Raw genomic sequence first — 14,227 nt, 5'->3', positions numbered from 1 at the left:
ACTTTGTTCACTACTACTATCTAGTATCAATTAATTGAACTACAACAAGGCCTATAAGTGGAGGTATAACAGGACCAAATAATCAAGTAGGCTTTGAATAATCTTAGACAAAACTATATTTTTATTGGGCTCTCTCTAGTACAATTCTGTTCAAATATTTTGAGGCATGCAAGACCAAATGAACATTGGACAAATATAAGCCCAATACTGCTGGTTCTTGATGATTGATCATTTCTGTTTAATTTTTATTTTTAAATTAACATAAAAGAAATTCTAAAATCCCAATCGATACTAGCTCATGGGGCTAGGGGAGAAGGAAAATTATGCTGCGGAAACAAGGTGGACACGATTTCAGATTCACAATTTTTATATTGTAGATTCATAATTTTTTTAATTAAAAAAAATATTGTTTTTCACTTGTTAACGTCGTCTTTCTCTTCGCAATCGCATTGTTTCATCTTCAGTATGAATCTACACTGTAGAAATTATGAATCTACATTAAAGAAATTATGAATCTACAGTATTAGGTTTGTGAACATGTGATAGAGCTATATGTTCATAATTATAGAGTTATATGTTCATAATTTTCGATATTCCCAATTGTTGAACTCTGTATTCACAAAGCATAGAACTATATGTTCATAATTTGATAACTATACAGTTTAGAAATTATGAATCTACAGTACAAATATTATGTATCTGCAGTATAAAAATTATGAATCTACTGTATAGAAATTATGAATCTACTGTATTTAAATTATGAATCTACAGTTTAAAAATTATGAATTTATAGTATAGAAATTATGAATCTGGAACCGTGCCCACTTTGCAAGGTGGGCACGGTTCCACAACATAACGTTCCAAGGGAGAATTAGTGGGCCATGTGGTTTGGGCTTAGAGGGGATGAGGACATTGTCAAAGGTGGCACCGCCAAGGGCTCGACTAATCGTCACATGCCCACCGGCTCGCCTCGTGGTGCACCGCGATACATGGATCGACTAGCCATTGTCGCATAGGGATGGTTGTGCCAAACAACAGTCCTGGGTGGGGACAGTTTAGAAATTATTGTACTTAAATTTTGATGATGTTAAAAATGTATCAAGACTTTAGACAACCCAATTCTTTTGTTTTTAGTATATGCCAAAACTTAGATCTTTATTGTAAATCAACTTGAGTTTGTTTAAGTTGATCAACATAGGAATCAAATTGGGTTCTGTCAAAGAGTTTGCTACAGTGTTTCAACAGGGTTGAAGTCAGCGAGCAACGGACATCAGACCAACGAAGGCAGACAAGTAGAAACAAGACCAATGAACTTGTGACTAGCTGGGTTCCTAACAAGTTAGAAAGTTTTCTATGTCTTTTCATCAGTGGACTTTCTTTCAAGGCAAGTTAGGAACTGAGAAGCCTTTTAGAAGGAGACACATGTATTAATCCAGTGGTTGATGAAGAAAAGACAAAGTGCTACACGTTCTTTTTCAAAATTGCACTAACACTGTAATGAGGAAAGGATAAAAGTTGTTACACAATAAAACAAGCAGTACAATTGCAGCACGTCGGAGTGTTGTGACAGAATTAGACACCTGTCGCACTAGGGGGTGATGACTCTCATTTTATACTATATTTCACGTCATTCTTAACCCCTTTGTTATGCTCAATTCAAGGTGTTTATTTGGATTTTCAAATTAAAAGTTGTGTTTTATGCTCAGTTGTGCCCAAATACACTTTTGAGAGGAGAATAAAACTTTTAAAAAAAAGAAGTAAAAACTGATCAAAATAAAGCAAAAATGCATGAAAAAGAGCACACGAAAGTAAACTGGGGAAAAAATATGCAAAATGAGCGAAGATGAAGTTCATAGCACGGAGGCAAGGCTACGCATGGGCGATGGCATTCCCGTGCGCCGCCCGTGCATAACTCACCAACGCGGCCTGCTTTTTGCACGGGCACACCCGCACGTGCAGTGGCACGCCCATGTGGGGCCAGTGCGCCAAACCCTGGAACCCCCTTATAAATAGATCTTATTCCTGTTTTGGTAAAGAGAGTAGCCCCTAGTGAACAATAGCAGTGGGGAAATTTTCTAGATTATGTTATTTCTATCTTTTCTTGTTATTTTATTGCTTTACCAAGTTATATTTTGTGATTCGTAGCATATTACTTTGTTCTTATATTTATTGCTTTTATCTTGTGAATCTTTACTTTGTTGAAGGATTAACTCTCTATTTATTTAATTTTCATAATTTATTGTTGGATGATGTTATTTATGAATGTTCTTGTGTTTTTCCTATTTATTATGAGTGAGTAGCTTAGTATAGGGGTGGGATATAGTGGTGTATATTGTATTTGAGGTCTATTTGATGCATATTGCATAAAAAGGTTTGAAACCCAACCTAATTAAGGTTTTTGTTCTTGTGAGATGTTTTGTATTCTTGTATTGATGGATTTATGCACAACTTTGTATATACTTGTCTAGTATGAGATTTTGGCAACCGTTCAAGCAAGGAGTCCACGGATTAGCATACCCCTAGAATCGTCTCTCAATCGCCAACTTCTCTTAGACCACATCTCACGACCTCCAGGTTCACTTACGAGAGTAGGAAGGGACAACCCTTGTGTTCCGATTCGACCTAACATTGGATCACGACAGTGACGTGTTAGTACACCGAATTGGTGTTGGCAGTCTTTGAACCTGAAGTGAAGTTTCATAACCTTCAATGATTTGTTCTCGCATTTGACCAATATATACCCATTGTGATTCCTGCTTCTAAACAAACATAGAACCAAATTGGCTAAGATTTTTAAACTTGAGGACTTAATTAGGCAAAAAATAAAATCAATGACCAAATTGATAATTTCAATATAGACTATTTCGGTAATTAACTCTATAAAAAATATATATAAACTTTGAAAAATAGATAAATTAAAACTGATGATCCCGGAACCCGAAATCGCATCAAGAGAAATCCAGATTTTGGATCCGCAGAAGCCTCCCATTGTCTTCGCTTCTCACATTGCCATTTGCATTGCTGCAATTCCATGTGATTGTTTCAATCTCAAGCCAAACCCAGTTGCTCCCCTCCCAGGCCAGCTTTCATATTTCCATTCATATTCATAATTTATTAATATAATTTTTAAAAATTTATAAATGAATATAGCCATTAATGCTCATATTTATGATGATCCGTCCTTGGCTGCGTTCTTCCCGCTTTAAACCAAACCTAAAGGTTAAAACCCACTCTCATGAATATTTTCTTTAAAAAAATCATATCACAATTACTAAAAAGTCAATGATGTACCTAGTTGAAAATACTATATATTATTTTGAAAGAAGAAACTAAAATTTGAAACTCGACAATGACAGTGTGAGCAGTATGAAGATTATGTTTAAAGTGGACAAATTCCTTATGTACATCGACATTTGGTCATGTCTATTAAGTTATTAAGTTATCGTAATTTATACTCTCACAAATGTTCTATCGAGTCAGATTGAGGAATCAACTTTTTAGGAGTAGATGAATATCATAATAATTTCTTTATCTTGAAGTATATATTGAGACTTTCAAGAAATTCTTGTCAACCTTACCCTGCCTGATTTTCATCTCACATGCCCTCCTTGTAGCCTAACACTACTCATCTGACTATGAATCTAATTTAAAGCCCTCGAAACACCTACAGTTCAATTAATTAGCTAATTCAAAATAATTTTGTAAATTTGTTACTAGGCGTAGGGTGCAGGGTTTGAAACTTCGTATGTAAATTGAGACATATTTCGCAATGATTTATCAAAATAGTTATGTTTAGAATTCACACTTATAAATTCGATTCAGAAAGAAATTTTTAGTGTAAATATATGGGTGGCCAATGCATAAATAACTAAGTTAATAAAATCACTAAGAACTTGGGGTTATTGAGAGCAATGTTGTAAAAATCGGCCTAGACACCCCTAGGCGGCTATTTTAGCTCTATGCGAATTTTAGTCGGTTGATCGACTAATTGGTCGACTCGGTCGAGTTGAGCGCCTAACTCGACCGAGTCAGTGCCCAACTCAATCGAGTTTGCGTTCAATTTGGTCTATTGGTTTTCTTTTTTGCTTGCTCAGCTACTCATCTTCTATATTTCTCTAACCATGTACTTTACTAACAGGTTGACTAATTTCGAGATTATAAGAGTCTAACAATTCATAACCCTGAGTTGGAAAAGTGAAAATGATATATTCAGATTACTCGACCCCCTAGGCGCCTGACTAGCGCCTTATGCAGCATTGATCTGGAGAACTCTAGGATGATGAGGATGTTAATGAGAGATTGAGAAACCTTGACCGATCAAAGGAAATGGAAATCTTTGTGCCCAAAGTGCAAAAGCAATGTGAGGACCTGGAGACTAATGGGTTAAATGCAATTTACCTGCTCCAACTATTCTGGAGATGGCATTTGGCACTATCTACTGAACCATTGAGTCACCGTGATTTACATCATCTCACATGCTCTATCGGGTCGGAATGCGGAGCCCTTAGGATTGGGGATTCAACCTTTTGGATAACGAATTCTGGAGACTTAACAAATAATCTAGTCTGTGAGATAGTCATGTTTAAAAAAAAAAGTAAATAGAATTATAGAAAGTAGAAAGGGTGTAGGCATTAATGAGCATGAATTGCGGCGCAAAAGAGCTTCGATTTCATCTGGAAATGTGTGTGTTCGATCCATCAAACACCCAAGAAGTTTCCCGCGTCGACACTTTGTTTAGTTTAATTTCTTATATAAACTCTCATCATCTTTCTCGTACATCCATGTTATTAATTACTATCTGACATCGTACCCTTCGATCTCTCCTCGGTTGAACTGAGGATCGAGATCACACATTCACGTACTTCAACTCCTCCATATCATATCCCATAATAATTACTTGCTCCTTCTAGGACTGTTATCATCATCCAGTCAAGAAAATGAGACAGCCACCTTCTGGTTTTCTGCGTTTTCTACTGGGAGTTTTAGCTTTTTTCTGCATTTCCATGGTGGAAGCTGAAGACCCATACAGGTTTTACAACTGGGTAGTTCAGTATGGAACTATTTCTCCTCTTGGCGTCAAACAACGGGTAATTTAATCATTATTATACTAATATATAATATAATCTCCATATATATGATTAGTGAATTAATGATATGGAAATTAAACTTCATTAATGACAGGGAATCTTGATCAACGGACAATTCCCGGGACCGGAGATTAACGTTATTACTAACGAGAACGTGATTGTTAATGTGATTAACAAGCTTGACGAGCCTATACTGTTCACATGGTGAGTCTTAATTACGTAGATTAATTGCATGCAGAAGAGTAGCTAGTGTTGTGTTTAATCTAATTAATCTGTTTTAATTTGTTGAATTTTGTGGGAATGAAAATGAATTTAGGAATGGAATCAAACAGAGAAAGAGTTCATGGACGGATGGAGTTCTGGGGACGAACTGTCCGATTCTCCCAAACACAAACTGGACTTACAGAATGCAGATGAAAGATCAGATTGGGACTTATTCATATTTCCTCTCAACTCAGTTGCATAGGGCCGCCGGCGGTTATGGAGCGCTCAACATCATCCGCCGCTCCGTCATTCCACTTCCGTACCCTGAACCCTCCGCCGTTTACACTCTCATCGTCAGCGACTGGTGGAACACTGATCACAAGGTTTAATTTCATGATGATCACTACTTCACTGTATATATATATATATATATATATATATATATATATATATATATATATATATTCCTGTTAGGATCAGAGTTATAGTGACGTGTCTTTAATACCATCTATTCAGATCAAACTCTAACTGCTACATTACAAGTTGTAACGAAAGCCTAACTTTATTTCCTTTTAACTTTGATACCACATTTTTCATAAACAGAGTGCTAGATTTGGCCCAACAATCTCTTAGAGGCCGGCTAAATCCTAAGTTATGTTGTGACTATAATCAGCAAAGGACCACCAACTTAAGTTACTCATAATTGACAGATTCAAATTAATAAAAAAACCAATAAACTTCTTCTCCTAAGTGCTAGTATATATTAGACTATGTAGAATATTGCCTTTGTAGTAGTGTTCCTTAATGCAACAAAGTTTTTATGGTACTAATGTTTTGTTTGTTTTAAATGGTGACCTATAGCAACTGCAAAAACAACTGGATACCGGGAAGCCTTTCCCTTCCCCCAAGGGCCTTCTTATCAATGGACGCCTTAATTCTGTCACCTTCACAGGCAAGCAAGGTGAATCTTGTTCTGATTCCAAATTGAAGAATATGTTATATCTTAAATATCTAAATTATATTTTATACATTATATACTCGAACTGAGATGTACGTTTTCATTTTTCAATCAGGGAGCACATACATGTTCAGGGTGTCAAATGTGGGCATGACAACCTCAATTAACTTTAGGATCCAGAACCATAAACTGAAACTGGTGGAAGTTGAAGGCAGTCACACGATGCAAGACCAGTACGATTCACTCGATATCCATGTCGGCCAATCCGCGGGGTTTCTCGTCACCTTAAACGCAGATGTTAAGGATTATTACATTGTCGCATCGAGTCGTTTCGTAAAGCCATATATGACAGCATCTGCAATCCTTCACTACGATGGATCTGTAACCAAGGTCCCCGGAAAATTGCCGGATCCTCCCGCCGGTCAATATCACTGGTCAATGCGACAAGCCAGAACTATTAGGTAAAATAATACTATTCCCGTCCCATTTTATGTGTTATTAGTACATCCTCTGGTAGTAACGTAACTGCGTCCTCCTATAATAGTTGACATTTTTCCTCATAACTCAAAAAAGTATAAAGTTGGTTTGAATATTGAATAGTAAACGTGACAGAAATGAGACAGATGGATATAGTATCTATCTTTTAGGTTTACTACTTTATATCAGAACTTTATTCAAGGAGAATCAAACTCTTTTCGCTTGGTTGTACAGGTGGAATTTGACGGCGAATGCTGCGAGGCCGAACCCACAAGGGTCGTACCATTACGGGACGATTCCGATAGTGAGGACACTGGTGTTAGAAAACACGAAAGAAAACATAAGTGGCATAACACGTTATGCCTTGAACAAGGTGTCGTACGTTAACCCGACAACGCCGTTGAAGCTGGCAGACTGGCTCAACATCCCCGGAGTTTTCACCCTGAATGCAATCAAGGATACACCTCCGGCCGGGCCGGCCGTTCATGGAGTCAGCGTCTTCGGTCTTGAGCTTCATGACTATGTGGAGATCATATTCCAGAACAATGAGAAAACCCTCCAGTCTTATCATCTTGATGGCCAAGATTTCTGGGCTGTCGGGTATGCTCTGATCTCCCATTTTCCAATCAAATGCTCTATAATATTTGTCCATTAATTAGTCATTTGTGATATAAGAGAAAGCGGGCACCAACTAGGTAAAGTTTGTATTGTGACCTTAGCCAGTAAATAATCAGAGGTAAACTAACTCAGGTTATCTATAGTTGACCAATTCAAAAAGGTCAATAGACAGCTCCTACAGAGAGTTAAAATTTGAACATTAATGGTTACCAAGTCAACTCACAGACCCCAATTTGGTTGAAATTGTCCCATTCTAACATATTAAGCCTAAATAATGTTGTTTTGGTCTCAATTTTAGGTATGGGGGTGGTGTTTGGGACTCTACCTTGAGGAAAAAATACAATTTGGTTGATGCCACAACTAGATACACCGTGCAGGTAAACATATTCTTCAATGATAAAGTTATTACCATACATATTCTTTCACCGCCAAACCTAATTGAGATGGAGTGTGTGACTCGCAGGTGTATCCGAATTCTTGGACAGCAATATTGGTGTCTTTGGACAACAAGGGTATGTGGAATCTAAGGTCTTCAGTTTGGCCAAGGAACTACCTAGGACAGCAAGTGTACCTTAGAGTGTGGAACAATGAACACAGTTTATACACCGAAAACGACATGCCACCAGACACTTTACTCTGTGGCAAGGCTAAACTAAGCTAAGCTAAGCTAGCTTAGTCAAATGAAGATACGTTAAAACACCCAGGATTCCAGTTACGAGAGTGTGACTGTAGAAAATATATGAATTGAAACATGTTCCATTTTATCATATTTCAAAAATTTGTTTGGTTGGTTGGTTAGTTAAAACAGGTTCATTCTTATCAATGAAGCTTGTCTTTAATTTGGTGTTTTTTTTTTTTTTTAATTAACAGTTATTCTTGAGCCCATTAATCTTTGTGTAGCCCCATACTGTATCAAACTATATAAATGTACCATTTATTGTATGACATTGCAATGAATAATATGAAAATATTCATATGTTCTTCCCAAACGAAAATATTCATATGTTAAGTTATAGTGAAACTGATTAATTAATGTGATGCATGTTGATCATATAATATGTAAAACTAACATAAATGTGCAATTTAATTATCAGATTTATAGATTGAAACACTCCCTTCAATTATACCTAATTCTTTCTAAGCATATATGTTCCTATGAAAACAACTAACCAAGAACAACCGTCGAGACAATCCGAACCATATTGGTCATGACTCATGATGTTTAGTACCATAAGATTATAAGTTTAATCCTAGGTATGGGTGGGGTTTAATTTGCCCAGAGCATATCCTCACGTAGTGACTAAACAACATTAGACAATGCACAAATGTGAAGTTTTATACCACAACCCAACATCATATCACAAAGAGTAGAAAAAAAAAAGACAAGAAATTAATAACAACTAAACATAAAATGGGAATTTGTTTTTCTAAGTAATAAAATATATTTATAGGTGAGGAATGAGAGTCAAACTTGGTCCGTGGCAAAAGCAGCTTTACGTGCTAGCTACTGCAAAAACCGGCCGGAGCCTTCAAGGATATGCGCCGCCGGTTGTCGGAAGGTCGGACCACGTGGAAAGTGAAGGGTTCCAGTAACCGAATTCTCCGGCTGCCGACACCGGAGCTGACTCCAAAATCGCCGGTGACAAAACGGAGGATGAAGCCGCATTTCCGAGGAGAGCTAGCGGGTGCTCGTAGCAATTAAGGTTGTAGTTGTTTGTAGCGGACGATGATGATGATGATGATTTGATGAGTCTTTGATATAACAGCTCTTGCATTCCCACGGTCTGAGCGTCGCCGGCGGCGAGAATGAATCCGTTTTGCAGTTGGCCTCGGTGCTGACTGTTTCTCCACAAAGCCGGAGCTTCGACGCCGGAGTTCATCACCGTGCTGGGATTAGGGTTTTGACTGGATCTTAGCAGGGAAAGAAAGGGGTGATGGTTGGTGTTCTGGGGTGGTCCAAACAGGAAAGTTTTCGACGATGGAATCTCCGGTTCCAATCCGCCAAGAAAAGTAGACTTCCACTTTGTGCTCGTGGCGGCGGCGGCGCTGGACTTCCCGATAGACGCGCTCACGATGGTGCTCTTGTTTTTCCGGCAGCCGCCTCCGATGGGGACGTTACGCAACGCGCCTCCTTTGGTCCAGTAGCGGCGGCAAGTCTTGCAGAAATGGCGCGGCTGGGTGAGATTATAGTTGTTATAGTAACAGAACTTCGTGTTGGAAGAATCGCAGCGCGGGCACCTCAAATTCTCCGACCTCGACGTGGGAGACGACGAAACCAAAGGACCAGAAGAAGTAGAAGAAGAAGAAACCGCGGCGGCCAAAGCGGCGGCGGCCGCCGTATCTGTAATGGATAGCTTTGGAGCATTATTACTTTCCCCTCCTCCCAGCAGCCCACCATTCCCAGCTGCTAACAGCTCCTGAATCATCTTTTGGTCCCTATAACAAGAATCTAAAACCAAGAAAAGCTGGATTAGCTAGGCTAGCTTTAAGTTGTAAATGGGAAAGCAAAAGATGATAGAAAGAAAAGTGGATTTTGTTGTTTGTTGGCTAGCAAAGTGTGATTCTCATGGTTTCTAAGCTCACCTTGCCTTTGGGAGTTCATCAATCTTGGCTCTTTTCTCTTAGCTTTTTTCTGCAGGGAAAAATAATATAGGGATATTGTAAGGCATGAAAAATTGGAAGCTTTACTGTATATATATAGGAATATAATAGGACAACTTTAAGTGATTGAGAAGAAGTAAAGAAGTTTCCGCAATTATTAAACCTAAATTATTTTAGTCCTATATTGAACAAAATAAGTTAATTGATAGAAAATTTTAAAGTGTGGATCCTCACATGTATGGTGTTGTACCTAATATAAACATGTAGATAGATGTAGCAAACTGTAGCACCAATAATGATACTTATTACAACCTGTTATACTTGTGTAGTTGTATCAAGTATAATATGGCATTGGGACAACCTAACCAAGTTGATCCGACTGTTGACTTTGATAATTAAAATGTTACAAGTTTGACTCTAGCAAGATTATCCTATTCGCCTTCTTGACTTTTGGTTTGAGCTGGTTAGTTATGAACAATCTAAGTTGGTTTACCTTTGTATGATCCTTTGCCAGTTAAGGTCATAAGGCAGGGTTTATCCCGTGTATACTCAGTTGTCTTGTTGCATTAATATATAAAAATTATTATTATTATTATTATCTTTTTTTTAGATTATGTGGGAAGAGATTGTCATAATCCTGTATTTATCATTACATCAAAATTTATAATTAATAGTCAATCACAAATTTAATTTGTTATATTTTATATAATTTAGCACCCGCGTTTAGATGACAAAATGATGGAGATGAATAAGGATACTCCAAAACAAAATACTTAGCATCTATTCAGAGTAGGCACTCTCTTAACTTGGGAGACGCCTATACCATCTTCATCAAGTGCTTTACGGTTTAGTTAATTATATAAAATTTTAGTTATGGATAAACAATATGTATTTGTCGGCCGATCCCAGAATAGGAACTTTCATGCAAAAAAACTGCAGAAAAAAGGAAAGTAAGACGCAAAGACCACTTGGTCAATACTTAAAAACAAAGTGTCTGCTCTTAATTTTGGAGTTTAGTTATAATTGGTATAAATATGGAGGAAAGAGAATGGACATTTCTTCACGCCTCCTTTTGAGCATGCTACAAAATATATATATATATATATATATATATATATATATATATATATATATATATATATATATATATATATATACACACACATAGAGGAGAGTTCAAATGAGAACACTTGCTTAAGTGAGATCAATCGCATTTGCACACACTTAAGCGCGTTCGCACACATTTAATCGCGTTTGCACACACTTAATCTAGACCATTAAAATTAATTAGATTGATGCACAAGATTTATTTTCACATCCTCACCTATGCAAGCGTTCTGATATGATCCTATATATATATATATATATATATATATATAATTTTTGCTGTCTTCGAGATTTTTTGTGTCTGTAGAGTGTTTCTCATTGATGGTGATGGCTTTTAATATTCCAACCCTAACAAGAATTAATATAATGGGAATTGTAGATGAAAGGTAATTATTAGTTTTGCCTAGGTCTGACTCCTTTATGCTCTATAAGTTATTCATCAATTTTTTATGTCTTATATATGTTACTAAAAGATGACGTAGTATTCGAGCTTAATGGAGTGAGAAAATAGCACCCATGCCTATTTTCGTGATTTGAACCTAAACTAAATTTGTTGAGTGGGTTAGAGGTTTAAGGGTAGTACCCGGCAATGTAGTATCATGTAATTTTGTAAATGTACCATTAAAATTATATACGACATGATGATTGTAAATTTAGATATATTATTATCTTAATTTAGTAAAAGAATTTCTTTCATTTCTGTAAACCTAGCAAAATTGAGGAACCACATAAATTTTTTTCTTCATTTTTTCGTCTTTATTCGTGATTTCTTGCTCTCAATTTCATTTTTCCTCAATATCATATACTCGTATTTTTTTTTTTTTTTTTAAAGGTAAAACCTCCCCAACTAAACCACACCTAAAGAAAATTAGTGGATAATATAGCATTCATAATGCATGATTATTGCATCAATCATGTTGATTAAACAGTCAACCTTTCTCAAAGCACTGAGGTTTCCATAGTGAATTATGCATATGATGACATTAAGGAACAATCATTATAAATCCAAGGAGAGGGCTTATCACATGAAAAAACGTGCATGGTCATCGATATGATGCCTGCCTGCCCTCATCTCCATACATAATAAATTAAACTCAACAAATTCAATATTCCCTCGATAACTCAATTAATTTTTGTGTGGTAGACAGTAAACAATTCAAAAACAAAAGATCAAATTTTAACAATTGCAGAGTTTCATTCAATGTGATGAGCTTGTTTTGAACACCAGACATTCATTCTCTGATTTAATAGGTTACTGAATTACTATGATTTACACTCAATTATTCTATTGACTGGTCTTGGGGTCAGAAATTCAATTTTACGTTAAACTAACAAATAGTAGGAGAAGGTAATTAGTTTAATAAAGCAAGTATTGTTCATCGGAGAAAGGAAATCGATAGAGAAATGATTGCCGTTGAATGCTACACGACGAGCGCACGTCGATGATGGGGCGGGGGTGATTATATTCCACGAACATACACAGTCATATGAAAGCGTAATTATATGATTGATGATGTCGGCCAATATGTTTTTGCAAACGGAACCGACAAAGATATCTTGGATTCCTGGTTGTTAAAATTGACCAAAACCCCAAACTTTTTTAATAATTAATAATAATAATAATAATCATCGAGGTAAGCTAAGCCAAGTCAGAGAGATCATCATCGTCGACTCGTCGTCCACGGTTTATGACAAGAAGATGATTATGCATGCATGTATGTCATGCTGGGAATTGATGAAGTTTGTTAAAATATCAGTTTTCACATTATTTATGTTATGTGTTCGGATAAGAACTATATATAATATAATTATATTCATGTGAATCTGAGAGCCCACTTTTGTTACCTAACCAAATTCAACACAAAATTATTTTCCATGCAAATAGCTAGACTTGATGTAACCCCCACGCCAAATCTTCAGATCAAGTCCCACTCCCAATTTGGGGTTTGTTTCTATCATCACTTGGCAACTAATCCCCGCTTCAAGAGACACAGGAGCTGGTCAAGGAGAATGAGAATTGTCAGGATTATCTCTAGGATTGTCCCCATAAAGAAGTTCAATTATCACTTGAGCTACCCCTTTGAGTTATTAATAACATTCGATTCAGGTTTATTGAGTTCGATCAATTTTCTCCCGTGTTGAAAACTATGCACCTTGATTGTAGACGAGAGTGAGTACAAGACCATGGGCAGAGCCAATACGGGACAATGGGCCAGGGTAGCTGCCCCCCTCCCCCATTCAACTCACCCTTTATATATAGTGGACCCTTGTCAAGGGGTGGAATCTCCCTGCTTGATTAATTATTTTTCTCAAAATATTTCATTTATTTTAATCTTTCGCCCTCACTGGATGAAATTTCTGACTCCGCCCCTGAACGAGACCAATGCCACTATCGAATATCGAGAATTTAATTCAGAACAGGTAAGATCAGAGGGGGGAAAATCAAGATGAAAATGGGATAAAAGGGCAAAGGAACATGGGCTGGTATTAGTGAAAGTGGAAAACGAGAGGTGAATGCAAAGGGAAACATTCATCCAGAGGATAGAGGTGGTGGCCGGCCGGAGTAGGACCACCATACACACCAAAAAGAACAACCATGCACATATATATGGAATGATAATGCAACTATATATATTGTATCTATAGGTGATGACATAGGGTTCAATTATAGGGTTTGGACCAACCTTTCACTCTATCATCAATTTCCTGAGTTTCCATGCCTTAGGACACAAGAGGTCATCTTCACCTGCCACAAAAAATTTCCCTTTTTAGATTAAAAAAAAGGAATAAAATTATAAAAATGGTACATTATATATACATCCAAAAGACGAAAATATGTAAGAAAGATACGGACCCGGAACACTGACCGCGCGTGCCGTCCGGAACGCCACTACATTCACACACTTTAACAAAGAAACAACAATCCTCAGATTCTTCACTGACTCACCACTGACCCCTCTGTACACCCACCCTTTTTTTATCCATTATTGTAACTTTTTATATCTCATTTTCTAATTTATTTTATTTATTTCCTGAAAAAAAAAAAGAGTTATAATACCAAATTTCAACTAATTGACATATTAAAGAGTTATCGAGTTTTTTTTTGTATTTTTTTTTTGAGAACCAACGAAACAATTATATATTATAATAGCTCAGAAATACAATTAGGAGGGGC

The 14,227-nt window shown here is 36.8% G+C and overlaps 2 protein-coding genes across 2 annotated transcripts; one reads left to right on the top strand and one right to left on the bottom strand.

The window, feature by feature from the left end:
- Positions 1–4,752: 4,752 nt before the first annotated feature.
- Positions 4,753–8,198, top strand: LOC109189200 (L-ascorbate oxidase homolog). The gene is made up of 8 exons (XM_019339993.1): positions 4,753–5,087; positions 5,182–5,291; positions 5,404–5,674; positions 6,153–6,252; positions 6,365–6,710; positions 6,961–7,326; positions 7,643–7,721; positions 7,808–8,198. The coding sequence occupies exons 1-8, from the start codon at positions 4,938–4,940 to the stop codon at positions 8,003–8,005; spliced, it is 1,620 nt and encodes a 539-aa protein (XP_019195538.1). The 5' UTR covers positions 4,753–4,937; the 3' UTR covers positions 8,006–8,198.
- Positions 8,199–8,654: 456 nt separating this feature from the next.
- Positions 8,655–10,063, bottom strand: LOC109189201 (dof zinc finger protein DOF2.4-like). Its single transcript, XM_019339994.1, has 3 exons — positions 9,928–10,063; positions 9,685–9,793; positions 8,655–9,639 (listed from the first exon to the last, which is right to left on the bottom strand). Exons 1-3 carry the CDS (start codon positions 9,944–9,946, stop codon positions 8,874–8,876), a joined length of 894 nt encoding a protein of 297 aa, XP_019195539.1. The 5' UTR covers positions 9,947–10,063; the 3' UTR covers positions 8,655–8,873.
- Between the last annotated feature and the right edge of the window lie 4,164 nt (positions 10,064–14,227).

The sequence above is a fragment of the Ipomoea nil genome, unplaced genomic scaffold (assembly GCF_001879475.1).
Source record: "Ipomoea nil cultivar Tokyo-kokei standard unplaced genomic scaffold, Asagao_1.1 scaffold1509, whole genome shotgun sequence".
In the NCBI taxonomy this organism is placed as follows: domain Eukaryota; kingdom Viridiplantae; phylum Streptophyta; class Magnoliopsida; order Solanales; family Convolvulaceae; genus Ipomoea; species Ipomoea nil.
Note: the sequence above shows the minus strand (reverse complement) of the source record. Positions and strands in the feature narration are given on the sequence as shown.